This window comes from Acanthopagrus latus, chromosome 14 (genome assembly GCF_904848185.1).
Source record: "Acanthopagrus latus isolate v.2019 chromosome 14, fAcaLat1.1, whole genome shotgun sequence".
Lineage (NCBI taxonomy): Eukaryota > Metazoa > Chordata > Actinopteri > Spariformes > Sparidae > Acanthopagrus > Acanthopagrus latus.
The window spans coordinates 18,881,931-18,907,596 of record NC_051052.1 but is presented as its reverse complement, the minus strand read 5'-3'; the positions used below and the strand labels follow the sequence as shown (position 1 = coordinate 18,907,596).

The window sequence follows — 25,666 nt, the reverse complement described above, 5'->3', positions numbered from 1 at the left end:
ACATTATTCAGAAACACTGACCATTCTGAAACGTCCTGCTGCAGCCACAGAGTCTGTACTTCTTCAGGAGCCTCTCCTTCTGGGTCCGGTTCTGGGTCAAACTGGTTCGGTTGAATGAAAAAACATATCCGTGAGCCATAGCGCTACATGCTACTGCTAACTCCCTGAGAGTGACGTAGCAGGAAGGGCTCTCCAAGTAGGCGGGGACAAAAGAGCTCATTAGCATTTAAAGGTGCAGGCACAGAAACAGACTGCTCTGAATAGACAGTCCTTCCAGAAAAATGTTTTGTTTTTGTTTTTGTGACTGTTGCGGGCAAAAAAATGCGATGTAATATGTGGGATATTTCTGCAATTGTATGCGGTGAAATTGCGGGAACTTGCAAAAACTGTGGTTTGATGAAAAAGAGGGGGCAAAAAAGGGATTCCCCCAACACCCTGTTCTTACCAGGCTACGACCTTAATGTAAAGAGTAATTTCTTATTATTTCCTATGATAAGCAAGCATACTACATCACAGAATGTGCTGGGAATATTTAAGTTCTCATCTTATTTATTTCAGACTTTAATAAACACATGGCTCAAACTTACAAAACACAAGTTCTGTAGCTTTACAAAAGGAAAATGCTACAACTTCTGTAAAAATGAATAAATAAGATATTAAAAAATAAAATATGTGCTTCCTGTTTTACAAAGGTAGCTATACAAAACAAACATCTCCTGTTGGAATAAGAGCTTCTCTTACTATAAGGTAAATTTACATACTGCTAATATACTTACAACTGTAAGATTTTTGAAACTGGAATGATTTTTTGTTGGCAAATGAGACAGATTTGCGGGCTTCATCGCGGCTTCATCACGGGGGGTTGCAGCTTTTCGATGAAGTTCACGTGGCGTGATTACGTCACTTCATAACGTTCCCATGGCAACAGGGGAAAATGGCTGCTCTTGTGTGACGTAAACACAACATTTTTCAACTTTCTGCTGAGATATATGTGACTTTTTTGCAACGAAAATGTGGGGATTATGAAATCACGCAAGATCACATGGTCTTCTTCATCACGTCCTAACTGACACGTATTTTTCACAATAGTGATGTACTTGGTTTTAAGTTTAAAACGATTGACCCAGGAAGTGTTACATTTATGCTCACATCTTGTTTGAGAAGGGGTTTGTTAGCATTAGCATTGATAGCTACGACAAGAGGTCACATGACCGTCTGTGGCAGCTGAAGGCATCCACAGGATGTGTTTATACACCCACTTAATATTTGTGAGTATGACTTGATTTTATGGGTTTATTTTGATGTCAGTCCTTTAACTGATCACCTGATCTTTGTGCCAAATTATCATGATTCTGTGTGTTTCTGTGATTTCCTGTTTTATGTTTAAGTTTTGTCCTCGTGTGTTGTGTTTCCAGCCCTCGTTCTGTGTCCACCTGTGTCCTTTCTGTAATGAGCCTTTGTGTGTGTGTGTGTGTGTGTGTGTGTGTGTGTGTGTGTGTGTGTGTGTGTGTGTGTTTATAGTCTGTGTGTAATGACTTTGTCAGTCCGTCCTGTGTAATCCTCCTGTGTCAATCACCTGTGTTTCACCTGAGCCAAGTCCTGGAGTCCTCCAGTGTCTCCTGGTGATGTGTTTTCTGGATTTGTGTTTTTCCTGATTTGAACTTTACTTTTTTTTTTTTTTTTTTAGTTTAGCATTTTTGCTGTTCTTGGTTTTGGGGATTATATCAAATTAATCATAGCTTGTCTCTGTCTTAACAACCACCTACAAATTGCAACACAAATGTTATTGTGGATCTCGCTGGTTGACTGAACTGAGTTGTCTCACATCTTTGAACATCCGGTTAAACCTCTCAGAGGCAGAGTAGACTAGTGGGGGAGATCTATAATAAATCGAGGGCCAACGTTCGCCAAACATTATGAGTTTCGAGGATTTCCATATTACAGATACTCAGCGGTGGCACTAAAATGTAAAGGGGTCGGCAGCGTTGACCCCGAAACATCAGCATCTTTATTGAGCCCCTTTGAAAACCCCTCCAGTGTCCCACTTCACAATCAGGCCCTCAGCCTGAGTAAGTGCCCCACTTCATTTGTAAAACGCCCCTGTGAATGAGACAGACGGCCACTTCCCCCGTCTAAATCTCTCCCTCTCGTCCTCCCTCAACAGGCCTCACCATTCACGCCCCCCCCTCTCTGAGAAAAGCCGAGCCGGCCGGATTGATGGGAGCACGGCTCTCATTTGGACCGGGAGAAAAGTGGCCAGTTTAAGGGGCTGCTACTGTATTTTAAACGCCACGAGGGTGTTAAAGAGACTGATGAGCCCAGCGGCGGCGGCGGAGGAAGGCGATGGCGGACCCCCTCCCCCCTTACCGTCCCTCCTGGCTCAGGCGCTAAACTCCCATTGGGAGAATGAGCGAGGGGAGACGAACCCGAGGGGAAGGGGGGAGGAGGAGGGGGAATAAATCTGCGTGGCGGCGGGAATCGATCGTTTCTCCCTCCTCCTTTTCCCGCGCTATCTCATCTGCAGGGGCTGAGAAGAGGCAGAGCGGTTTAAACGATCCTGACCTTGTCCGACATAAATAGTCAGAAAAGTCCACAGAGCAGATAGCTTTGTGTAAGGCGGTGGGGGGGGGAGGAGGGAGAGGAGAGGGAGGGGAACGCATTGAGATAAGAAGGGAGGAGGAGGAGGAGGGAGGTGAATGAGATAATGCCTCGGCGTTACTACATCAGAGTCCGTGTCGCGCATGGCCGTCGCTGTGGGAAACGGCCTCGGCCTCGCTTTCCTTCGCCGCCATCTCCCCCACTCTTTTTTTTTTTTTTTACCTCTCTGATCAGAAAACGAAGAGTTGAGGGTGAAGAAGAAGAAGAAGAAGAGCTGAGGAGGAAGAGGAGGAGGAGGAGGAGTGGGGAAGTGTTTTCCCCTCTGAGCCTTCATCTTTCTCTCCCCTGATTACCTGAGAGGACGGATGGAGGGATGACGGCGAGTCAATTGGCTCCCATGAACACCCAATTCTGCACTCCCCCCCTCCCCCCACCGAAGAAGAAGACGTGAGTGTTTTAAAGTAAGAAAGGAGCTCTTTTGTGCGGCGGCCCTCTTCTTTTTTTTTTCCTTTTGAGTGTAATGCTGCTGTACCTGACAGTGGCGCTGCCCCGGGTAAAGGCAGAAATCTCTGCCTCCATTGTCACCTGTTCCTCTAATCATTTTCCGCCCTTCATGCCACAATGGAGGAGGGCGATAACGATAACGAGGTGAAGCTAATACAGAGCGGCGGTGTCGGCGGCGGCAGGGGCCCCCCGAACACAATGTTCAGATGTCTTCACTCCTTCACACACACACACACACACACATTTAGTCTTTTCTCTTCAGTCAGTCAGGTGCAGATGTTTGAGCCATTTCATTCGGGTGCCAAATCACCCTCACGTTACACCTGACACGCCGTCACAGTGTCGAACAGAAGATTAACACTGTATCATGGTTTTTTTTTACGCTCTGCTTTGTTGGAAGTAATCTAGTTACCGGTTTGAATCCTGCTGTTTTAAAGTACTTTACTCGTGTAATTGTACTCAGTTTCTTTCTGCCACTGGAGACAAAATGAGCCGGCTGATCGCCTCCACACTTTGACTCTTCAGAGATTAAACTGAACGAGCTGCATGGAGCTAATTTTTTAAAACAAGTCCCCGTCTTCTTCAGTTGATTAAGAGACAGCTGCAACGCTGTGAAGCTCCAGAAATGTTTCAGTGGACCACGAAACTTCACCCGACACTTCACATCGGCATGCAGGAGAGAAGATGATGACTGAGTTTTAGATGTTTGGGTGGACTGTTCCTTTAATATCAGAGCTCTGGGAAGAGAAGGTTTGCTAAAGAATATGCAACAGGTACAGAAAACAAAAACAAAAACCTGAGCACAGACTAATCTTGTAAATATCTTGTCTGCTAAAAGTCATTTCTACATTTCATGAAATCTAAAAATATGTTGCACGCCGTAAATTTAAATATATCAGGCCACGACTGTGTCTCAGCTGCTGGGTGTGAAAATGATTATTAGCACATGTTGATACAAAATCAAATACAGATCAATCTAAAGATACTATTAAATCAAATTATCACATTATTGAAGAACGAAGCCTCCTCATGCACAACTATTGAAGCAGTGTTAAAGGGATAGTATGCAGGATTTTCTCAGAAGACATAAATAAATAAATAATCTCTCTCAATCATAAGATTCAAGCCGATAGAAGTGTGAACAATATGGATTTCTTTGTCAGATAAATGATCATTTCCTACTTTTGTGTTTTATAAAGAAGTTCCTGTCCTCTAGTTTCTGCACACCTGAAGGTAGAACAAGTCAAAGATGGACGATTAAATGTCCGACAGCTCTACTAAGATTTGTTTTCCCTCCTCTTGGAAGCCTCGTGGAACATGAATTGTGTGTTTCTGGACCGACCCAAAGCATCGGTACTTCTACAACCTGAGAACGAGTTTTAACTATCAGCCATCTTTCTCCAGATTTGTCTCCTGCGCCTTCTGCGCTTGCAAACAGCAAACTCTAACCAACAAATCCTGCATAGTGTACTGTTAACAGAGCAGAGATCTTAATATTCATTGTCGTGTTTGCTTTGGCATTCAAGACCACAAAGACTCCACATCCCGACTCTTGACTCGGACCGGGCCGCCACAGACTTTAAAAGCAGCTCTGCCGTTGTGATAAACTAGACTGTTGCCTTGCGAGCGTCAAGACAGAGAAGGAAATGATTGCCACCGAAAAAAAAAACACACCTTCGCTGACTTCCCCGCTATCCTGCCACAAAGGAGAGTAAAGCGCTGTGCACTGTCTCTGTCTGATAAGCTTTTTCTAACTGGACTTCCTGGTTCCCATTTCTTCTTTTCCCACTCTCTGACTTTTCCACAAAATAAACATTAAAAAAAGACAAAAAGGCGGCGAGCTTCTGCAATCTATGCACCATCAGAAGCCTTGAATCCAGGAAAATTAACCAATTCGTGACCTAAATTCTGCAGAATTTCCCCCAAAGTGACACCTCTCCTCCTTCTTCTTCCACGTTCTGTTCATCGCCCAGCGCCAGTCGTACAGAGAGAGAGAGATGAGAAGGCTGCTGCTCCTCTGACTGTGTTTATCAGAGTCTGGCATCGCTGTAATTTCAGTGTTCAGATTGCAATCGCTCCATATTCCCCTCAGGAGTAAACAATAACAAGCACAAACACAATAGACAAACAAGGCCTGCAGGACATGTACGCACACACACACACACACACACACACACACACACACACACACTATTCGGACACACAGACGATGATAAAATGCAAAACCACACAAGCACCTTCTGTCTAGTTTTCTGTCGGCTGCAGCTCACCAGGAACCTCAACATCTCGTTGTTTTTTAGGTTTAAATTAACACGAGAAATCAGAGGATTCATCCAAAACAGCTGGACTCAGATCAGATCTGAAATCTGAAGTGACTCCAGTTGACCAGAGCTGGACCTTTTGTGTCGCACAGTGAAGCAGAAGAAGTGTGTTGTCCTGCTGTTACAGCCTGCTGGTGAGGCAGAGCTGCTGGTTTGTCACATTTCTTATCAGACAGCGCAGCCTGGTGGACACGAGACGAACTGCACGCCAGCAGACATGCTGCTATCAGATGGAGGTACAACTGATTTTTTATTGATTGCTGTCTGGAAAATGTTCACTTCTCTATTTGCACACATTAGCTGAATGTTTTGGTCGACTGTGTTGTTGCATTGTGGTTACTCGGCTGTAAGGAAACGAGCTCCTTGCACCTGAATCCTCCTCGGTGCAATGGATGTTTCAGTTTAGGACCCTCAGCAGTAAACTTTCCTTGAGGCTCTTTGTAAAATGGAGTCAGCAGAATAAAAACCAACAGAGCAGATCACAGAACCGAAGAAGGTGATGTGGAGACTGACTGGTTTCTGAAGAGTTTGGACCTTAAGAGAACTACAGGAAATGGAATTCTGATGTTAAACGCTGAAATGTTGAGAAGTCAGAGACTAAACGCAGATTTAAAATCTGATTTGAGACTTTATGTCGATGACAGATGATGATGTCAGCATCAGACGCATCTCTCTAAATGTCAGTTTAGGTTTCAGAGGAACTTTATTAAACTTCACTTTTGTGTTGTCTCATGTAGAAGTGACGTCGACTGACACAAGAAAGCTGCTTCCTTTTGTGTTTTTCAGTGTGTTTTTGTGTGCTTACACATGTATTTGTTTTTTTTGTATTTCCGTTTTTGTTTTTACGTATTTTTAATTTTTTGTGTTTTGTATGTTTTCTGTGTTTAAGTCAGTTTTGTATGTTTTTTTTAGCATGTTTTGTGTGTTTCGGGGTATTGTTGTTGTGTATTTTTATGTTTCTGTGTGGTTTTTTGTGAGTTGGTTGGTTTCCACCCACACTCGGATGGAGGATGAGTCTCGGCCCAGAACTCAGACTCCCCCATTATCTTCTGATGCAGGTCCAGATAAAGGAACATTTCCAAGACATTTTTCTGTCACTTTCTTTTACAAGACAACCATTTTTCTTTTCATTCTTTTGTTACGTTCATTAATTTCTCAGAGAATAATGTATGGGTGCTAATGGTAGCTGGTCTCTATGAGTGAGTATAATATACAATATCCTTTCCAGATCTTCTGATCATACATTACTGCTGAGCAGTTACGGATGGTTTGAAGTTCAGAGTGACTCAAGGCTGTCAAGTTTGATCGATTGAAAAGATTGGAGGGCCTTGGCGGAGGTATACACTCTACTGAGTGCCTATCTAGTTTGATACAACAGTCTTGCTTAAAAGTGCTGTACTGTCATGCTGGCGTCTCTGAAGGTCTGTTGAACTTGAGTCAGATAGGACTCATCAGCCATTAGCATTGATTCATTGTCTCTTGATGCTGCTGCTCTTTCAAAGTCACTGTACTTCACTGTGTGGCACCAACAGGAATAACCTTTACATCAGGTAATGAGACCAGGTATGTGTCGCACCGACAAAGAAAATTGGTCACTTCATGGCCGATAGCCAGACGGAGTTATATGATCACTGATGCCGATCTGATTGATCAGCCTGAAAAAGAGTTGAATCAAAATCTCTGAAAAACACTGAGAACATCACTGGCTTCACATATGTAGCATTTATTGAAGGAACAATTGTGTTTCTACTTTGTTTTTTGTCCGTCCTCTGTATGTGAACGCCACAGTACAACACACGTGAACTTTAATATCGTCTGAACAGAGACACTGTCATTACCGACTCATGAGTCAAAGCGTTCAAGTTAAACATTTGGATTAAAAGTGAAGTGCCAACATTCATTTTCATTAGCATTTATTGTCAGGGAATAAAACATACAGGAGCTGATGAAAGAAGAGGAATCTGACTGTTTATTTTCTCCATATATTTATACAAATAGAAGCACAAATGTTCGTAGACTCTGGACACGACGCTCCTGAGGTTTCGAAGAGCTAAAGTTAATGGAAACGAAGACCTGGCTCGTTTATCTGCAAAGAAAAAAAAAGGAAAACAAAGTTAAAGACATTGAACATAAACAGCTGAACAAACTGTGGAACTGTAGAGATACTCTGGACTCCTACAGGGCATCTAGACTATCATATCATATCATATCATATCTTCTTATCTTATCTTATCTTATCTATCTCTATACATACATATATCTATACATACATATACACACACATACATATATCTATATCTATATAGATATCTCTGACTTCACACCAAACTAGCCCAGAGGGGATCTAACAGTACAGTCTATCTCTACATTGTTACCTCCTCTGTTAAAACAAGCCTCAGTTCCTGACATCAGCAGAGGGTGAGGAGGAGCAGATTAGGTCAGAGAGGAGAATTAGTCACCAGAGAATGTGACAGCTCTTACAAAATTTAATAGACACGCTCAACTGAGAGGGAATCTTGAGAAATAAAGAGGTGGTCTTAAAAAAAAAAAAAAAAAAGGTCAGAAAAGTTGAGCAGAATGATGGAGGAATATAATGAGTCACTGAGGAGAATCTGAAAATGAGGGGAGGACGGTAGAAAAAAAACGAAAAAAAGAGAGGAGACTTACAGCGCAGCAGCTCCAGAGATGATCTCAATGAGCTCCTTGGTGATGACGGCCTGTCTGGTACGGTTGAAGGTGAGGGTCAGCTTGTCAATCATCTCAGCTGGGGAGCGACAGAGAAAACCAGTCAGATGTTACACTTCATGTTGGAGGACAGAAACCTGAGTGCACGACTCAAACCGAACGCTAACAAGATGTGGAAAACGGCAAAATCGCAAGTAGCCTGAGTGGATGTTACAATCTGCACGTTACGTCATCACTATTGTTTAAAATGCTAAAAAGTAGTCAGCAGAAAAAATGTTGAACAATTTGGATGATAGACTTAAACGCTGACCTCTAAACACTCACTGATTTTAGCTTCTCAAATTTGAGGTTTAGCTGCTTTTGTCTGATTCACACGTTTGACATATTTAGATTTTGGAGCTCAAGTTCAGTTTGTTTTTTGTTTTTTCATAATTTTCTGACAACAATCCTTTTTTTTTCCCTAATAAGCTATTAATCACTGCATGCTTAAAAGGAACTAACTTACTTTGCACTGGTTGTCAATCTTTTAATTTGTTTTGATTATAGAAATGTCGAGCCAAGTTACAAGAGCTTCCATCAATCAAAAAAAATTCACCCACAATCATAATTCAGTTAAATGACACAACTTAAAAGCAGATAAGTTAAGATAACACACACACACAAGAAGTTATAAATAAGACAATGTTTGGAAATGTTGCCAAATAAATGACTATAAAAATCGCATTTAACTCCACAAGAGAAAATCATTCCAACCCATCAGAGAATTGTAGGATAAACGCTCACATGTAAGCAGACACTCATAAATATGTCAGGCAGGAGGTGCAGAGTACTTACAGGCGTTCTTGCTGGCGCTGTCCATAGCGGTCATCCTGGCACTCTGCTCACTGGTGGTGGACTCCTTCATGGCGAAGTAGAGGATGTTGACCAGAGCAAACTCCTGGTAGTTCCTCAGCACGTCGGCATCGATGTCATCGTAGATGCCCATGCTCTCTGCACACGAAAACACATATATTCAGTATATTTCTGGTTGGGACGCCTGAGGATCTGAAAAACTTCTTTTGGGAAAACAGACACTACCTGCATTAGCGACTGTCTCAATGGAAAACAAAGGCTTCTGGTCCGTCTTGTATGAGATAACAGACCTGCAACAAAGAAAGGAGAGATTAACCCTGAGAAACTCCGGATAAAGAAAAAAAAAAAAAAAAAAAGAGCTGAACAAGCATCGTACCTGAATCTGTTGAAGATGACAGAGCCTTGGTCAAACTCATATCCAGAGTTGAGGAGCTCAGTGGCGACGATCGAAGCGTCACCGAAGTTTGGCGGCTTACGGCCGACCTCCTTACAGTTCAGCATGATGTGCTTTCCATGAGTTCTGGAAGCGGACAGCGGGTGTTATTGGTATACAGCTCATTTTAAAGACTATACCTCAGATTTAGGAAATACAAAACTAAACAATCAATCAATCTAGGAAATTATTATCAGATTAACTGACAATGCAAATAATCATTGGTTGCAGGCAGAATTACAACATAATTAATCTGAACCCGCTCAAACAAAAAACACGACAACAAATTAATATCATCCGTTTGCGGCAGCTACTAAACAGAAAATTCAACTGAACAGCTGCTGGGTAAACAGCAGCAGCACTGGCGCTGACTCATGTCCTTCATCAGATGTTATGACAGTGAACTTCAGGACGCCGTTTCTGTTCCTACCTGTGCAGCAGGCCTCTCAGCTTGTCTCCCACGTTGACCACCATGACCTCCTTGCCAGCATCGGTCAGGCTGGCGATCCTGCTCTTGATGGTCTTGGCCACACCGGAGTGGATGGCGCCACAGAGACCACGATCAGAGGTCACGCCGATGATCAGATGCTTGCCGGCCTTCTCCTCCGGGGCTTTGATCTCGGCCTTCTCGTACAAGGCTGGAGGGAGCAGAGAGGAAACGGGGGGGGGAAACTCAGTCCAGAGTCGAATAAATGTGAACTCTTGACTCAGCCAAAGTGAGAGACAATATGGAGGCACATACCGAGAGCACCGGTGCCATAGACTCTGGCTGGCTTCAGCTGCCTCTCAGCACGAGCATACTTGGCAGCGGCCACCATTTTCATGGACTTGGTAATTTTCTGGATGTTCTTGATGGACTTCAACCGGATGGTGACTGAAGAGAAGAGAAGATATTACTCAAGTCTGACAGCAAGTACGGATTAAACAATCAACCTGGGCGGTGTACAGTAAATGTGGTATATGCAACAAATACACTAAATTACATTCACATATCTGGCAACATGATTATCCTTTATGAACTGGCAACCTGGCAAACGTGCAACCCTAACAACCTTTTGTGAATCACTAGGATAGGCTTATTTCTGTTTGAAAGAAAGAAAATGAAAATATTTTGATACGCTATTAATCATTTCTGTACAAATATGTTCAACATTTGCTGGTTGCAGCTGATTAAATGTATAGATTTGCTGTTTTTTCTTTGTCATTTATGTGAGGAGCATTTCTGCACAATCTTTTGACACATTATACATAATTTATCTGATGAAAAATAACCAGCTGCAAATAATTCATCGATATTGTTAGTTGCAAGCCCCCTTAACTTCCACCAAAACAGACTACAATGTGTAACTTATAGTCAAGACCACGTTATTGTAAACTAGTAATAAGCAGCTTGCGTGTAAACCTTTGCAGAGGATTAATCAAAGACACTAAAGCCATGTTTTGCAGCTTGTGTCTTACAAACCAAACATGGCAACCCCTCTGAAAGACACTGAGTCTGACATTTCTCTCAATATGTGTCAGATTTCTGCAGAGACAGTTCAGATTTTGCTTCTGGCGTGTTACCAGTGTGGGGTTATAGTCTGCAACATGCTGCTGTGCTCTTCTCTTCATGTATTGTGGAGGGGAGTATGCAAAAGTACTTACTGTCCTTCAAGGTTGCCATGTTCCTGACCTGCCCACTGTGAACAGAATATAGTGCATGTTAGCTTTTAGCTGCAAGCATTACCAAGAAGTAACAGCATTATAAAAACAGTCTGACATTAACAGTACGAGCTGACGTCGTATTAGCATGAACTCTGTTTAGTTGAACTTGAGCTTATCATTTTGTTGCTTGCTAGCTGTGCAAGCGCGTTAGCATAACTTAGTGCACAGAAAAAGCTCTGACAGTTAGCCGCTAGCTAAAGACACCGCTGTCACTGCTGTGTGTGTAGACAATGTAGAAGCATAATGTGCTCAACCATTCATTAGTGAGATGCTTACTAGCTTCTCCCACAATGTCAGGACACTTCAGCAAGTAGATGTCAGCACGGCTAGCATTAGCTTGTAGTCGGCTGCTGAGCCATTCACACTGCAGCACACCGCTGTCATTCATTAGCCGCGGCCTCCACGTTAGCATGCCCTTGCATCCAATAACTGCGTGTATTACGTACAAGAAGCTACACATTCCTTCACATTACATATATACATTAAGTACATATAAATAATATCAAACATAAGATTGTTGTGAAAGTGTTAAGTATGTTTTAATTTACCATTGTGGGGCGAACACCAACGCGCTGGTCCTGGCGAACATGGTTACTCCTATGAAGGTCAGACACGCAGGACTGCGCAGGCGCAAGTTAAAGGCAAAATGGAAGAATTGCTGCCTTCACGGACTGGCGGGAAAGTCGTAAAGCTGCCGTGCACACGCGTCACCTACAACGAACATTACCCTTGAAGTCCTTTTTGTGTTTTTTGTAAAACATGTTGAATTTGCCACTCTGAACCCATATATTACAAAAAATAAAAATAAATAAATAAATAAATTATGCAGTGTTGTTGTTTCGTCTGAGATGTATTGAACGACCAAATCTTGAACTTTCCTTCATACTGTACCTTCATAATCTCATGCAAATGTTTGATTTTACATATTCATATTCGAAGTTTGATAGTCTTTCAGCATTCAAATATCAGCGTCATTCATGAGGAAAACAAATCTGTAGCAATATCTGACAGCCAGATTTTTATTGCATGAGGGGAAATGTCACTGTCACAGTGGCAATTCATATAAAATCACAAAGAAATCAGACTAGCACACAATATAAAACCTATTGAATAATTTCTGCATCATCAAGGTAGTCATAAATATACAATTATTACATAGGAGCCACAAACTGGGATTGAGTACAGTCAATTTTAATAACTTCATAAATCATATCGACACGTTGTAAAGTACGAAGCAAAACACAAGTCCGTGAACGCAGCTACAGTCATCGCGTGTTTTCAGCTTTCTCGCGAGGTTATGACGCAGGACACGCGGAAGCTGTTTACCTCTGTGTACGTTAGTGGGTTAGCCGCCGCTAACCGAGCGGGAGGTTTTTTCGCCATTTAAGTGTTAATAATCGATTAAAATCAGACATTTTATGTGTCTTGTAGTTCGTCAGAATGGGAAAAGCAGATTTTCTGTCGCCAAAGGCGATAGCCAACAGGATAAAATCCAAAGGGCTCCAGAAGTTGAGGTGGTATTGTCAGATGTGTCAGAAACAATGTCGAGATGAGGTGAGGCGTCCATTAAATCTGCGGTACTCGATGTATTTATTGTTGCTGTTGATGTTTTTGATCTTATTCGTGTTTTGTGTTTGTTCACAGAACGGCTTCAAATGTCACTGCATGTCAGAGTCCCACCAGAGGCAGCTGCTGCTGGCCTCAGAGGACCCCAACAAGTTCATGGACTATTTCTCAGAGTAAGATCATCAGCGAAGAAGAGAGAAAAGCATGTTTGTGGTGTATTTTATACCTCAGGTTTCACTCTTGTCTCCCTTTTCTCCCAGTGAGTTCAAAAATGAGTTCCTGGAGCTGCTCAGGAGACGTTTCGGTGAGTCCTGATTCGCTCACATCAGCCAGATGTTTGTCCAACAACAGCAGCAGCAGCTGGAAACTAGTTTGATTCATGTGTTTCTTTACTCCACCTGCAGGGACCAAACGCGTGCACAACAACATCGTCTACAATGAATACATCAGCGACAGAGAGCACGTCCACATGAACTCCACACAGTGGGAGACTCTCACCGACTTCACCAAGTGGCTCGGCAGGGAAGGTAAACTGAGACGGTCTGAATGTATACGAAATATGAAATCCATCCGGACGTGTTTTCTGTTCTTCACAAAGATGTGGAAATCTGAAGGAAATCTCTTTTATAAGACAAACATAAATGTGGTGGACGAAGTATCCAGAAAAATGAAAAACATGAAAAGCTGTGAAGAAAGTCACCCTTACCTGGCTGAATGGCAGTAACTCAAAAATGGATATGAACTTATTAATCGCTGGATGTTCCTGCCAGGTTTATGTAAGGTCGACGAGACCCCCAAAGGCTGGTACATCCAGTACATCGACCGCGACCCGGAAACCATCCGCCTCCAGGAGGAGCAGGCGAGGAGGAAGAAGGCGGACCTGGATGATGAGGAGAGGAGCGCCAAGTTCATCAACGAGCAGGTCCGAAGAGGCCGCGACGGAAAGGAGGTGGAGGTGAGTGCCGACGGGACAGGATTCAGCTGTGAGTGTGTGAAGTTCAGCTCAATAAACATCACATCTTTCAATATTTTGTTCATCTGCAGGAAACACCCGTCTTCACCGAGCTGAAACGTGAGAGTGAAGAAGAAAAAAGTATGTAAATAAAACAGCAAGATCTCAGACAAACACTAATATTTTCAGTTTAATGCAAAATCTAAATGTTCGTTATGTTAGTTTTCATTCCTTTTGCCTGTTTTTTGCAGTTGCTTTCAACCTGGGCGCCTCTGCATGTGTTGCCGGTCCGTCCAAATCCAGGTACAGAAGTCTCTGTGCAGGCTGCTGATTGTTTTTAGGCAGATATCATTGAATCACTTTTTATCTGACACTGTTGTATTTGCCTCCCTGCAGTTCTGCTCTTGGTGCCAGCGCTCTCAAAGCAGCAGCAGTAGCAGCAGCAGCGTCCACCAAGAGGAAAGACGCCGCCTCCGACTCCCGCTCAGAGAAGAAGAAGAAATCTGCTCTGGAGGAGATCATGGAGGTAGAGAAGATGTATTTTCTCCTTCCTCTGTCTGTGTTTGTTTTATTTTTACTTATTCCAGCTGATTTTTCTGAAATTAACTGAATGTTTTTTTCTTCAGATGGAGGCGAGGAAGAAGAAGAAGCTGGACGCGGTCCGAACAGATTACTGGATGCAGCCGAACATCGTGATCAAAGTCGTCACCAAGAGACTGGGAGAGAAGTACCACAAGAAGAAGGGTGTCGTCATGGTAACGATGCTGAGCGTTTCACTTGTCATGAGAGCGAGTTGATGTGACAGACGTGTCGATAATCGCTGTGAATGTTTGTTGTCGCAGGAGGTGCGAGACAAATACGCAGCGGTGGTGAAGATGATCGACTCAGGAGACAAACTGAAGCTGGACCAGAATCATGTCGAGACGGTCATACCGGCACCAGGTAAACCACAAACATCATTTAAAGGGATATTTCTTAATGCAGACCACCTTACATACACCCCCACACTGTCTCAGTTTGATGATCAACACCTCAGTGTCGGCTCCTCTTCATCTTGTTGTCTAACCTGCTGCAGGTAAACGGGTTCTGATCCTGAACGGACCGTACAGAGACGTCGAGGCGGTGCTGGAGGGAATAGACGAAAAGAACTTCAGCGCTACACTCACGCTCGAAACTGTGAGTATTCCTCTGTTCTCAAATCTGCCAGAAACTGCTCCTGTCGGCTGTGAAAATTGAAAATTGGTTAAACTGAATGTGACATTCAACGTTCCTGATTTTCATCGTAACCTGGTGTTTACGGAACACATTTATTTTACTCATGATCCATTTTCTAAGTCAGATCTAAATAGTTTTCTCTCCTGTGTTTATGACCTGAGAACGGAAGTTTGGCTGGCATAGTCTTTCAAAGTACCCTACATTTTTATCCATTAGTGAAAACCAAAAGAAAAATAAAATAAATAAAAAAAATTCAGGAATAAAAAAAAAAGTGACAAGAAATCTGAAAATAATTCCCTCTGGAAAAAAACTAATTTCAACTTTTTCACATAAAAATTGTCATGAAGGAAAAAAAAAAATTCAGGCGGTTGAAAGAAAGTGATTCTCCTGTTTTGTTTTTTCTAATTTGTTAAAAAAATTAAGTCAAATGATTTTTTTTTTTTCAGGTGATTCAAAATAATTTACTTTATGTTTCCGTGCGGTTTAAAAAAGTTTGTTTTTGTTTTTCACTCAGTCTAAAAATCATCATGAGTCGTACTTACTTGTATTTCACTCTTCCAAAGCTGTATGAGTCCTTCATCATTAAAGCGTCACCCTCTCTCATCTTCAGGGTTCACAGAAGGGGAAGAGGGTCGACATCGCCTACGAGGATTTCTCCAAACTGGCCTGAACCAACAACCTCCCCCGTTTTAATCTCAGGGACTCTACTGTGTCAGAGTAACTTCCCTAAAAGTCACCTGTACATACACACACATCCCACAATGCATCACACAAATAAACACTGAGTAATTTGTTCAATTAATTTTTTTTTTATTTTGTATCGATGTTCAAGATCTTTACATTGCAGATGTACATTTTTCTCCTAATAAATTCAACAAAAGTGACTCCTGGTGTTCTTCGGAAAAACAATTAGGAAAGAAGGAAACATTTATCATTTTAAAAAGGAAATGTAGACACCAAAATGTTAAAACGTCTTCATGTCGTCCCCTCTTTTCTTCTGGCTTCAGTTTTCCACTCTTTTTTTTTTCTTTTCTTTTCATTTTGCGTGTCAGCTCACTGACTCGGGGGATTTATAGCAGCACAGGGTACTCGAATGCATCTCCAGCTGCTCAGAGCGTCGGGAGGAAGCTGTTGAGATTGGGGACGATGTAGTCGGTGTAGTGGCCGTCGATGAAGCCCTTCCCGCTGTTGTGTACGAACCAGCAGTAGACGTTTGAGCCGTGCGTGTTATCGGTCCTGTAGTCCTTCTGCCAGCCCCTAAAACACACACACACACACACACACACACACACACACACACGAGCTTTAATACGAATCGTTTCACGCTTCAGAAATCAGTTTCATATGAGTCATTTATATTCAGACGTACCTGGTGACGTGCAGCCTGTTGCCCTTCACCTCCATGGTGGCCTCTCGCTTCAGAGGGTCGACTCCTTCGTGGACGTCGTACACGCTCACGTCCGGCTCAGGATCTCTAGAAAACTGCCCTGAAGAATCACAAACACAGACACACAACAGTTCACGGTTCCGTTTGTGACTGGATGGTTCGATGTCGTCCTCATCCTGACACACGAAGCCACTAAACCAACAGTTTCACTCTTGTGGTGAGTTTTTAAAGGTTTTTCTTGCCGCGTCTTAAATACGACTTAAATCTGCCAGAAACAAACTTCTCAAAATAATATGTGAGAAAAAAGAAGCTTGTTGGCAGTTTTGTGTGTTGCTTCAGGGGCTGGTTTCACAAAGATATTTGTATTACTTTGACAAAAAATAAATATTTATGCATTAAAAGTTTGCTGTTTTTACTCTCCTGTGGCTTTGTACCTCTGGTATGGACAGTTTTGTGCACAATCACTGTTAATGTTCTATAAAATAAATGAAATAAATGCTTCAACTAGGAGAAAATGTGTCTTATTGTTGATAGTTCATTTTTCTCTGATGTTTGATTTGTAGTATTTTAAGTAAAAAATGTTTTTCAGCAGTGAGTTATAATATCAGAAGCTAATTTAACATTCTCTAATGTACAGTATATTTTGATTGCAATTCAGAATAATCTTTACATTTAAATTGTGAATATGAAATACTAAAAAAAAAAGAATCTCCTTGGGTAAAAAAAAAAGTTCTCCTATGGAAAGTGAAAAAATCCTACGAAAAAACTTTTTTTCTTTTCTTTTCAGTCAGTTTACACACATGGAAATTTTTTTTCTTTTTTTTTCTGACAAAATAATTTTCCTGTTTGTTTTTTTTTATTCTAAAACATTTCCCGCAAAGACATCTGTCAGGAAAATGTTTTTTCAAATGTGTTTTCTTGTGAAAAAATGTTATTTTCTCTTAAAAAAAAAGGTCATTTTCTTGTGAAAAATCGTGAAAAATCGTCTTTTTCCAATATAAATCCCTTAGAAAAACATCAGTTTCTCGTGAAAATCGCTTAACAAAAAAACGTCAGGGGAAAAATGTATCAAATGAATCAAAAAACTTTTTTTTCTCCTGAAATAACTTTTTTCTTTTGAGAAAAAAATGTTTTTGCATTGCATAAAAAAAAACAAAAAAACAGGCGCTAATCATTTCTTTCAGGCAAAAACTATGTGAAAAAGCAGACACAAAGAAAATATTTCTCCAGAGAAAGAAAGTCGTACCTATGAGTCCGTGGACCAGAGGGGAGTACTGGTTGTCGTTGGCGATGTAGATGCCGAGGAAGTCGACGCTGACCGGGTTTTTCTTCCACACGCGGTGAAGCAGCACCATCACCTGGATATTATTATTTATCACGATGGAAACGTGGGAGTTCTTCACGATGGAGATTCTGACTCTGAAACATGACGAACACGAGACAAAATCAGCCTGATGTTCAAGCAGCGAGGTGAGGCGGCGTGGTTAAAGGTGTGACGGTGTTTACCCGTCCTGTACGATTTCCGCCGTGGCGCTCCAGGTGAAGGAGTGGTTGTTCCCGCCGTCGGTCATGGCGATGCTGTCAGTGCCGACGGTCAGGCTGACTCCATCAGGCTGGTAGTAGACGGAGATGGTGCCAAAGTAGGTGTTGAGTTTGTTTTTTTTCATCTTCTTAGAGCCGACCAGCTGACCGTTCACGACCAGACCTGTGGGACAAGAGGACAGCGGAGGGTCAACCAGTCAAAACCCGAGGCCCTCTGTCAGGGTTCGGGTTATATATACAGGTGTTCTACCTGCTCCGCTGTCAGACACCAGGTTGAGAATGTGACCGGGTTTGGAGTCGATGTTGAAGCAGACGTTCGTGTCGCTTCTCCGCAGGTGGATGATGAAGTGAGGGTCGTTATCCACTGGGTGAGAAACACTCAGCTGGTTACACATCCAGAGCTGCTGGCGATTTAATAAAAGTCATCAGAAGTGTGTGTGTGAGTGTGTGAGTGTGTCTTACCTAAGTTGACCTGTTGAGGCAGGGCCCACTCCTCTGGACCCTTCGCCACCTGACTCGGGGGGGCTGTGGTGGTCATCTGGACCCAGGGTGGAGGCTGGTAGACCACAGGGACCGGAACCAAACCAGAGGACGCCGAACCTCCACCGAATCCTCCTCCTACGTACACATGACGAAGATATTTAACAGAGTTTTACACGATCAATCAACAGTAAAAGAGCTCCTCTCCTGTCAGGCACCTAAGCAGCAGCCGTGCTTGGGGTCCTTCGGGGAGTCGGCCAGCAGCCTCTCCGTGGCGTCCTCGCTCTCCACCAGCAGAGCAGTGAGAGGAGTGACGAACTGGTGCTCGACGGCCAGCGCCATGATCCTCTGGGTGATCTTCCTCTTCTTGGCAGCTGTTGGAGCCAGAGACCTGCAGAGAGCCACAGCACAGCAGTCAAACAGCGAGCAGCACAAGTTCGCTGAGACGAGTCCTCCATGTTCGTCTGAAAAAATAAATGCTTCCTGGTCGAGCTGACACAGGAATTATTCTGTTATTCTTATTTGACACACTTCAATTTATAAGACACTTCAAGCAAATTTATTTTAGGTGAAAACTTTCTTCAGGCAACATTTTTTTTCCTCCTGAAGAAACTTTTTTTCCTCCCAAATTCTTTTGGTATGAATCTAAAAAACACTTTACGAGAACATTTCTTCAGGCAAATAAACTTTTTTGAATTTTCTCTTGAAATTTATATTTTTCTCCTGAATTCTTTTCGAATGAAACAAAATGAAAAACGGCTTCAAGAGAAAAAAAAAAAAGTTTTGCCTGAATAAAGTTTTAGTCTGAAAGAAATGTTCTTGTTGACTGTTAGGTATATAAACATTTTACCAGAGAATTTCTTTCAGATGAAAATTTTCTTGAGGCAAAATTTATTTTCTCCTGAAAAACTTTTTTTTTCCTCCTGATTAAACATTTTTATTTTTCCTGCAAATTCAGGGAACAAACAACAAATTTGTTTTTCTTCAAGTGTGAAACCAAGTGAAAAAAAAACAAATGCAGGCAAACAAAACACTTTGTTTGAGAAGAACATTTCTTCAGGCAAAAAAAAGATTCCGGAGAACTAACAATAACTTTTTTGTTATTTGGTTCTGTGAATATTTTTTTCAGACCACCAGACAAATAAACCATCTTCACTTGCCCTTCAGGTCAACAGGCCTCTCACCTTTCAGAGATCAGCTGTTTGATGGTGATGTAGGCCCACATTTGTTTGGCGAAACCTGTGAACGAGTGCTGCTGCTTGGCCAGCTCGGTGTCCAGCTCTGCAGTGTCGGCGTCGGTCTCTAAGGTGATGTCCAGCCGGGCCTGCAGGACGGGACGGGACAGAGGACACTGGTAGTTCTACCGGCCCTGAACCCTCGACCTCTGACTCAGGTGATATCAGATTTTCTTGTAAACATTTTACTCACGGCAGACGCGGTGGTGAGGCTGGTCAGGGTGTTGCTGTCCGACGGCAGCACCTTCCCGGCTACCACCAGCTCCGAGCCTTCAAAGTATTTGTCGAAGCGGTTCTGGGTGACGTCTGACACCGAGTCCTCCGGGAACTGTATGGTGATCCTCCTCAGCAGGGGGGAGGAGACCTGGCTGTAAAACGCCTGCAGGGGGACAGACGGGAGAATCTGGTAAAATACCTGGAATTATTACACATCAGCTCTGACTTTTGACTTTCCTTTTCTTGCATCTTTTTTAATTTAATTTTTGAAAAATTGCAAAATGCCTGATTAAATTCCTGTGTTTATGAATTGGGAAAGTTTTGCCAGGATAATTTTTACTTAAGTTCCCAAAAACACACGAAGAAAGAAAAAAAAAAATCTGTTTTTTATTTATTTTATTTTTTTTTCACCAAATTTGTGGGGAGTTAAAAAAAAATGTTTTCTGCCCCCTCAAAAAAAATTATACAGGGAAAAAATCGTAACAAAAAAATCTGTGAAAAATTCCAAAGTTTTTCCAAAACAAACACGTTAAATAAACTTTAACCAAGAGAAGAAAGATGTTTCATATTTTCAGTTGACTTTAGAGGAAACTGAGGTGAATCGGATGAAGAATAAAGTTTTCCCGGAAAGTTGTCGTACCCGTAGCTGGTCTGCAGCATCGTGGTTGGCGTAGATCCTCTGGGCCACGCCCCTGTTCTCCATGGCGATGCGTTCCAGGAAGTCGTAGTCCACGTCGAAGCCGATGCCCAGCGAGAAGAGAGAGAACTCCTCCCTCATCACCCGCTTCACGTTCTTCTGGATGGTGCTGAGCTTGATCTCGCCTGTGAAAATCAAACAGGACAGCGTTTTTGATAGTTGAATAGAAGAAGATGAATTCAGACTGGTCGGCCAATCAGAGAGCGTCCTGCTGCTGAGTCAGACCGTCTTACCCACAGTGGGGTCTCCATCTGACACCAGGATGATCATGGAGACGGAGCGAGGGTCGATCAGCCCCTGATTGGACGCCCTCACCAACATCTGGACCGCCCTCATCAGAGCCTCGTTGATGTTGGTACCTGAGGTCAAAGATCAGTAAAACAAAGCCGTTAACTATCGACGAGTTCTCAGAGCGATCAAACATTTCCAGGATTTTTCCTCACACCTCCGTTGGGTTTGATGTTCTGGATGTATTTCTTGGCGTCTGCGATCTGGATGGACGAGCCGGAGACCAGCTCCTCGCTCCAGCAGCGCACGTTGTGGTTGAAGTCGATGATGCTGAAGTGGTCGTCGATGGTCAGGTCGTCCAGGATGGCCTGCATGGCCTCCACCGTCTGTGGGACAGGTGTGGGATTTAAATAACAATCTGCAGAACGACCACACGGTGGCAGTGTTTTACTGGGGAGGGGTGGAGACAGAACAGGATGGTTGGAGGGTCAAAGTGCGTTAAAACAACTTGACTTCATCACTTACTTGCTTCATCTTGACGCCCCACATGGATCCACTGACGTCAATGACAAACACGATGTTTTTAGGAAGCGGCGAGAGGTTGGAGGGAGCGAAGAACTGGACAAAATGTCCGTCAGACACCTGGAGGGAACAGTGATCATCTCCAAACTGTTTTTTGATGTGTATGCGAGTTAATTAACGAGGTTTTTCTGGACGAGTGTGTGCACCTGTAGTTCACCAGCATTGCTGTCCCTGGTCACATCATATCGGACGGAGAAAACGCCGTCGATGGCGCTTCCTGTGCAGTTATCACACTTCCTCTGCTGCTGGAGGTTTGGCTTGAAGACAACATGAGCCTGTGGACACAGACGGAAGAGTCTATCGTCATTATTATTGTTTTTATTATCATTATAGAGGGATGTTTCAGTCTATTCAGAGCACAGTTTCACACGTTCAGTCAGGACTCAAGGAAAATTTTATTCATTTTGATGCAAACGGCTCCATCGTGTGGTCGTTTGTGACAGACTTTACATTTGGTTCATTTCCTGAATCAAGAAAAAATCATGTAAGAATTTAACCAAAAATTGTTCCTGCATCAACAATCTTATAATAAATAAAAGATCTATAAGCCACATGACGAACTAATTGACTGTCTTTAAGGAAATTTGGGAACCTGGTGAGGACAAGATGACCACCTGTGTCGTGGAGACAAGTTGTGCAACACAATGTTTTATGTTTTTAAAGTAAGATTTTGTCGTGATATTTCATACTCTCCTCCATCACTGATGAGCAAAACTGTCATAACTCTGAAATTAAAAGCATAATTACAGCCAGATTTAAACAGATACATGTGCCTCAGTTCAAATTTCCAAAGTGTTCCTGGATAAAATGAGAGGATTGCTCGGCCTCAGGCAGAATACCTGGAGCTCTGGCTGTTTCCCGGTCTCACCTTGTCTTTGGACGATGTCATTTTGATCAGCTGTGTCAGCTCCTCTCCCAGGGTGTTTGTTGTTTGGACTGTGGAGATTCCTTTGGGCTCGTAGATGTACACGTCCACCTGGAACTGCGGCACCAGCCTCCCCGGCTGCAGGTACAGCGAGTGCTCGTAGAAACCCAGCTTCCTGTGCATCATCTCCTGGTAGTGGAGCTCAAACTCGATGTTGCTGCCGGGAGGGACGTGGACTTCTGTCTTAAAGGTCTCCATGTCCTGGGAGTTCGCCCTGTAAACAGAAACGTGTGAGTCTGTTGAGCTCTACAGAGGATTATAACTCCGACAGGCCGGTCCGGTACCTGACGATGCCAGCTGCCTTGCCTCTGGCTCTGGCCTGGGCGTACAGGTTCCTGGCCACTGTCTTCTCCTTCACTGAGCCCATAAATGTGATGCCGTTCACATTCCTGCAACGAAATGTAAAATCAAACCTCTAGAAGATCTACGTAAGAGGCCGGACTGCGTCAAACTGGGCTCACATGGTGAAGTTTGTGATGAAGGCTCGTTTGGGGATCTGGACGTTGAAGCCGATGCTCTGGGCTTTGGAGCCCGAGTTGACCACCGAGCTCCTGACGGTGGTGTGGGCGAAGCGGGACGTGATCCGGCTCTCCACCTTGTAGCTCTTGACGGTGATGTCATCTCCGCGGATGGCCTGCAGAGAAAATGTCTTGAGATTTGACTCAAAACCGCCACAGTGTTCTGACTGAAATGGTGGAAATGTAAATGTACAATGCTGACTGTAATGTCAGGGGTTGGATGGGATGGCGGCGGTGTGCCAGCTGGGCAAGATGGCTGCCAAGCAAGAGACCGCCGTTCGAAATGACTTCTAGACATTCATATGTATGAAACCCCCGGATATTTTTAATGAGAGACCCTGTTCAAGATGACTTTTCAAGCATGAAACCACCGGAAAGTGAGGAAAGTGAAGCTATATCCTACATCTGATCTGAACTGTTTCTCTCTTGTGTTGATGATTTCAGCAAATCATCAGTATAATTGTTTCAAGTCCCTTATTTTTCATCCAAAAAAAACAACAAAAAAAAACAGGAGAAAATCAAAAGTCATGTTTAAAACACTTTCAGCAGTAAATTCTCTGTTGGGAAGAAAAAAATTCTCCTGAAAAAAAAATATATTTTCACCTGAAATGTTTTTTTTTCATTTGGTTTCCCAGAAACATTTTTCACAAACATGATTCTTTTTTTTCCTTTTTTAGTTTTTTATAGAAGGAGGAAAAATAAAATCATGACACTGAGTTCAAAAACACCTTTTGGCAGGAACTTTGTTTCTTTGATTGAAAAATAAAAGTAAGATCAAGATTCGCCTAAAATGTTTTTTTCACTCAGTTTCACAAAAACTTATTTTTCCTGAAAAAAACAATCTGAAGATTTTTTTTTAAATCATTCTGGGTGTCACAAAAAAATGGTCCTGAAAAAGTTTTTTTCCAGAAGATTTTTCATCCATGAAACTTTACATGAGGATCTTTTATATCTATTTTTTTTTTTTAAAGGAAAAGAAAGATTTGGGGAGAATCTAAGGACATTATTTTTTCAAACAGTTCTGGAGGAACTTCTTTTTTGTGAAGCAGAGTGACAAAAATAAATAAATAAATAAAATTCTCCTGATTTTTCTCCTTTTTGTGGTAGAGTTCATCTCTCATCTAATGTAAAATCAGAAAGATCTCGTTATGGTTTGAAATTATAAAGACAAACATATTCAGAACAAGACAGACAGAACAAAAATGGAGGCAGAGCAGGATGATCAAGAATAAAGTCAATAACCCGTCAGTCACGGGAGTCTCTCCAAACAGCAGCGTATTGACTCCAGATAAGGTTAAACTCTGTCACAGTGGAGAGAATCCAACAGCAGGCGGACGGTCGTACCTCAAAGTCTTCCTGCTCCTCGCTGGTCAATATCGCTCGCTGAAAAACACACACAAGTCATCAGCTTCACAGTCTTAATCAAGACTCTGACAGCAGAGAAGAGCAGAAACCACGACGTGTTGTTGGAGGACTGGAGTGCGATGCATTCCACAGATCGATGATTGTTGCGACATCAGTGAGAAAAGCAAACCTGCAGTCCGCACTACGTTTTATACAGCTAGACATGAACAAGAAAAGACAGGAAGGTCTCACCTTGTGTCTCTCACGATGGTCCTGCAGATGCGACTGGTGGCAGAGAAAATAAGATGCAAATCACATTTAATGACTCAGATGTGGATTCTGCAGTTTTTCTTCAATACTTTTTACTTTTTGTGTGTGTTTTTCATGTCATGTAGGTCACATTTGGATGGACAACAGAGATTTAAAGGAAAAAATTAGCACATTTTTTGCAGGATAAAAGTTAATTTTCATGGGAGATTTAAGGGTCGAAGGTCAGGGCAGGAATTTCAAAGACTAAAACATGAATTCTGTATTTTTGTCATCGAGGAATCACATTTAGACAAACTTCTTAGAGGACTAAAACATACATTATCTGCTATAAAAGGTGAGTTTGTGAGTGAGATGTTAAGGTCAAAGCTCAGGAAATTAATTTTTATTTTATTTCAAAAACTAACACACACACAAGATCAAGTTTGTTGTAATAATGAAGAAAATCAAATTTTACAATCGAGGCAGGCAAGACTTAAATTCTTTACTTTTTCTACAACAATTCAGAGTAGGTGTGTATGTTTTTCACTTCATAGAAGACAAAAAATGACTCCTCTGTGATACAAAGCTGAGTTTTTAAGCAAGTTCAAAAGATCAAATATCAAGAAAATTGTTTTTTTTAAAATATACGTATACATTTAAAAAGCTCTCAAATGATTTACAGCACAATTCATGGTGCTTGGAATATTTTTAAGGTGTTTTTAAATTGTAATTCATGCAAAATCCCCCAAAAAAGTCACGTCTTCTTTTCTGTAATTATAATAATAAGGACCAACAGCATCCAATAAGAGCATTTAACTGCACCTTCTGTCTCTCTTTCCTTTGCTAGAACACAAAGAATGTCATCCTGTTCTGATTTAGGATCAATATGAGTCCAAAACAGCCTCCAACTCACCGCCTCGTCCTCCCATTCTCCGTCTATCACAAACTCGAAGCCGCGGCCCTGACGGAGGAGCACGAGCCCCAGAAGCAGCAGCAGCAGACGCCTCATGTTTCCAGGCCTGTGGGCTCAAACACACACACACACCCTCAAACACACACACACATATACAAAAAAACACACGGCGCTGCGGGAGACAGAAGGTCCTTCTGCCCAGCCGAGAACTGAAGGTTAAAATCCACTGAACCGATCGACTCCGGCCCCCAGTCAATATTTGTTGTGTTTGATGTAACCCAGAAAGAAGAGGGACACTTTGAAACTTGACCTGCGGGTCCAGGTGAGGAGGACCAGCTGGCAGAGGACCGTTTCAACTCACTGACCGACATGTGGCACATTTAGACAAAGAGAGTTTGTGATGTTGAGGCTGCAGATTTGATTTTTTTTTAAAAAGGCCACATATCATATAAATACACAGAGACAAACATTTATTGACACATATCTTCAGAGAGGTTGCAGTGCGCCAAAGTGTCCACAA

General features: G+C 42.5%; 3 protein-coding genes across 4 annotated transcripts; 1 reads left to right on the top strand and 2 right to left on the bottom strand.

Annotated features, from left to right (window-relative positions):
• Positions 1-7,130: 7,130 nt before the first annotated feature.
• Positions 7,131-11,768, bottom strand: atp5f1c (ATP synthase F1 subunit gamma). 2 transcript variants are annotated; one of them, XM_037122478.1, is made up of 9 exons: positions 11,646-11,768; positions 11,038-11,072; positions 10,136-10,267; positions 9,824-10,031; positions 9,337-9,480; positions 9,186-9,250; positions 8,943-9,098; positions 8,091-8,187; positions 7,131-7,509 (listed from the first exon to the last, which is right to left on the bottom strand). In XM_037122478.1, the coding sequence occupies exons 1-9, from the start codon at positions 11,684-11,686 to the stop codon at positions 7,506-7,508; spliced, it is 882 nt and encodes a 293-aa protein (XP_036978373.1). In that variant the 5' UTR covers positions 11,687-11,768; the 3' UTR covers positions 7,131-7,505. The 2 variants fall into 2 exon arrangements, with proteins under 2 accessions (XP_036978373.1, XP_036978374.1); XM_037122479.1 differs by lacking the exon at positions 7,131-7,509 and having other exon boundaries at positions 8,087-8,187.
• Positions 11,769-12,393: 625 nt separating this feature from the next.
• kin (Kin17 DNA and RNA binding protein) lies at positions 12,394-15,714 on the top strand. The gene is made up of 12 exons (XM_037122275.1): positions 12,394-12,651; positions 12,742-12,836; positions 12,924-12,967; positions 13,068-13,190; positions 13,434-13,618; positions 13,708-13,756; positions 13,867-13,918; positions 14,012-14,141; positions 14,242-14,370; positions 14,458-14,557; positions 14,691-14,791; positions 15,441-15,714. The coding sequence occupies exons 1-12, from the start codon at positions 12,538-12,540 to the stop codon at positions 15,498-15,500; spliced, it is 1,182 nt and encodes a 393-aa protein (XP_036978170.1). The 5' UTR covers positions 12,394-12,537; the 3' UTR covers positions 15,501-15,714.
• itih2 (inter-alpha-trypsin inhibitor heavy chain 2) lies at positions 15,624-25,380 on the bottom strand. Its single transcript, XM_037122274.1, has 20 exons — positions 25,147-25,380; positions 24,237-24,269; positions 23,985-24,023; positions 22,584-22,756; positions 22,407-22,511; positions 22,066-22,336; positions 21,344-21,472; positions 21,141-21,257; positions 20,833-21,001; positions 20,621-20,746; positions 20,331-20,512; positions 19,668-19,853; positions 19,424-19,563; positions 18,458-18,630; positions 18,222-18,377; positions 18,010-18,123; positions 17,724-17,922; positions 17,464-17,636; positions 16,200-16,317; positions 15,624-16,087 (listed from the first exon to the last, which is right to left on the bottom strand). Exons 1-20 carry the CDS (start codon positions 25,240-25,242, stop codon positions 15,940-15,942), a joined length of 2,847 nt encoding a protein of 948 aa, XP_036978169.1. The 5' UTR covers positions 25,243-25,380; the 3' UTR covers positions 15,624-15,939.
• Positions 25,381-25,666: the final 286 nt, after the last annotated feature.

Excerpts from the sequence above, each read along its gene's own strand:
- atp5f1c (XM_037122478.1), bottom strand. The coding sequence starts at position 11,686 with ATGTTCGCCAGGACCAGCGCGTTGGTGTTCGCCCCACAATG. Across the intron at positions 10,032-10,135 it reads CTATGGCACCGGTGCTCTCG|CCTTGTACGAGAAGGCCGAG; the intron begins GTATGTGCCTCC and ends TGCTCCCTCCAG. Across the intron at positions 9,099-9,185 it reads TGAGACAGTCGCTAATGCAG|AGAGCATGGGCATCTACGAT; the intron begins GTAGTGTCTGTT and ends TTTCGTGTGCAG.
- kin (XM_037122275.1), top strand. The coding sequence starts at position 12,538 with ATGGGAAAAGCAGATTTTCTGTCGCCAAAGGCGATAGCCAACAGGATA. Across the intron at positions 12,837-12,923 it reads TTCATGGACTATTTCTCAGA|TGAGTTCAAAAATGAGTTCC; the intron begins GTAAGATCATCA and ends CTTTTCTCCCAG. Across the intron at positions 14,142-14,241 it reads CTCTGGAGGAGATCATGGAG|ATGGAGGCGAGGAAGAAGAA; the intron begins GTAGAGAAGATG and ends TTTTTTCTTCAG.
- itih2 (XM_037122274.1), bottom strand. The coding sequence starts at position 25,242 with ATGAGGCGTCTGCTGCTGCTGCTTCTGGGGCTCGTGCTCCTCCGTCAG. Across the intron at positions 19,564-19,667 it reads GCCTCACCACCGCGTCTGCC|GCCCGGCTGGACATCACCTT; the intron begins GTGAGTAAAATG and ends CCCGTCCTGCAG. Across the intron at positions 18,631-19,423 it reads AAACAGCTGATCTCTGAAAG|GTCTCTGGCTCCAACAGCTG; the intron begins GTGAGAGGCCTG and ends GGCTCTCTGCAG.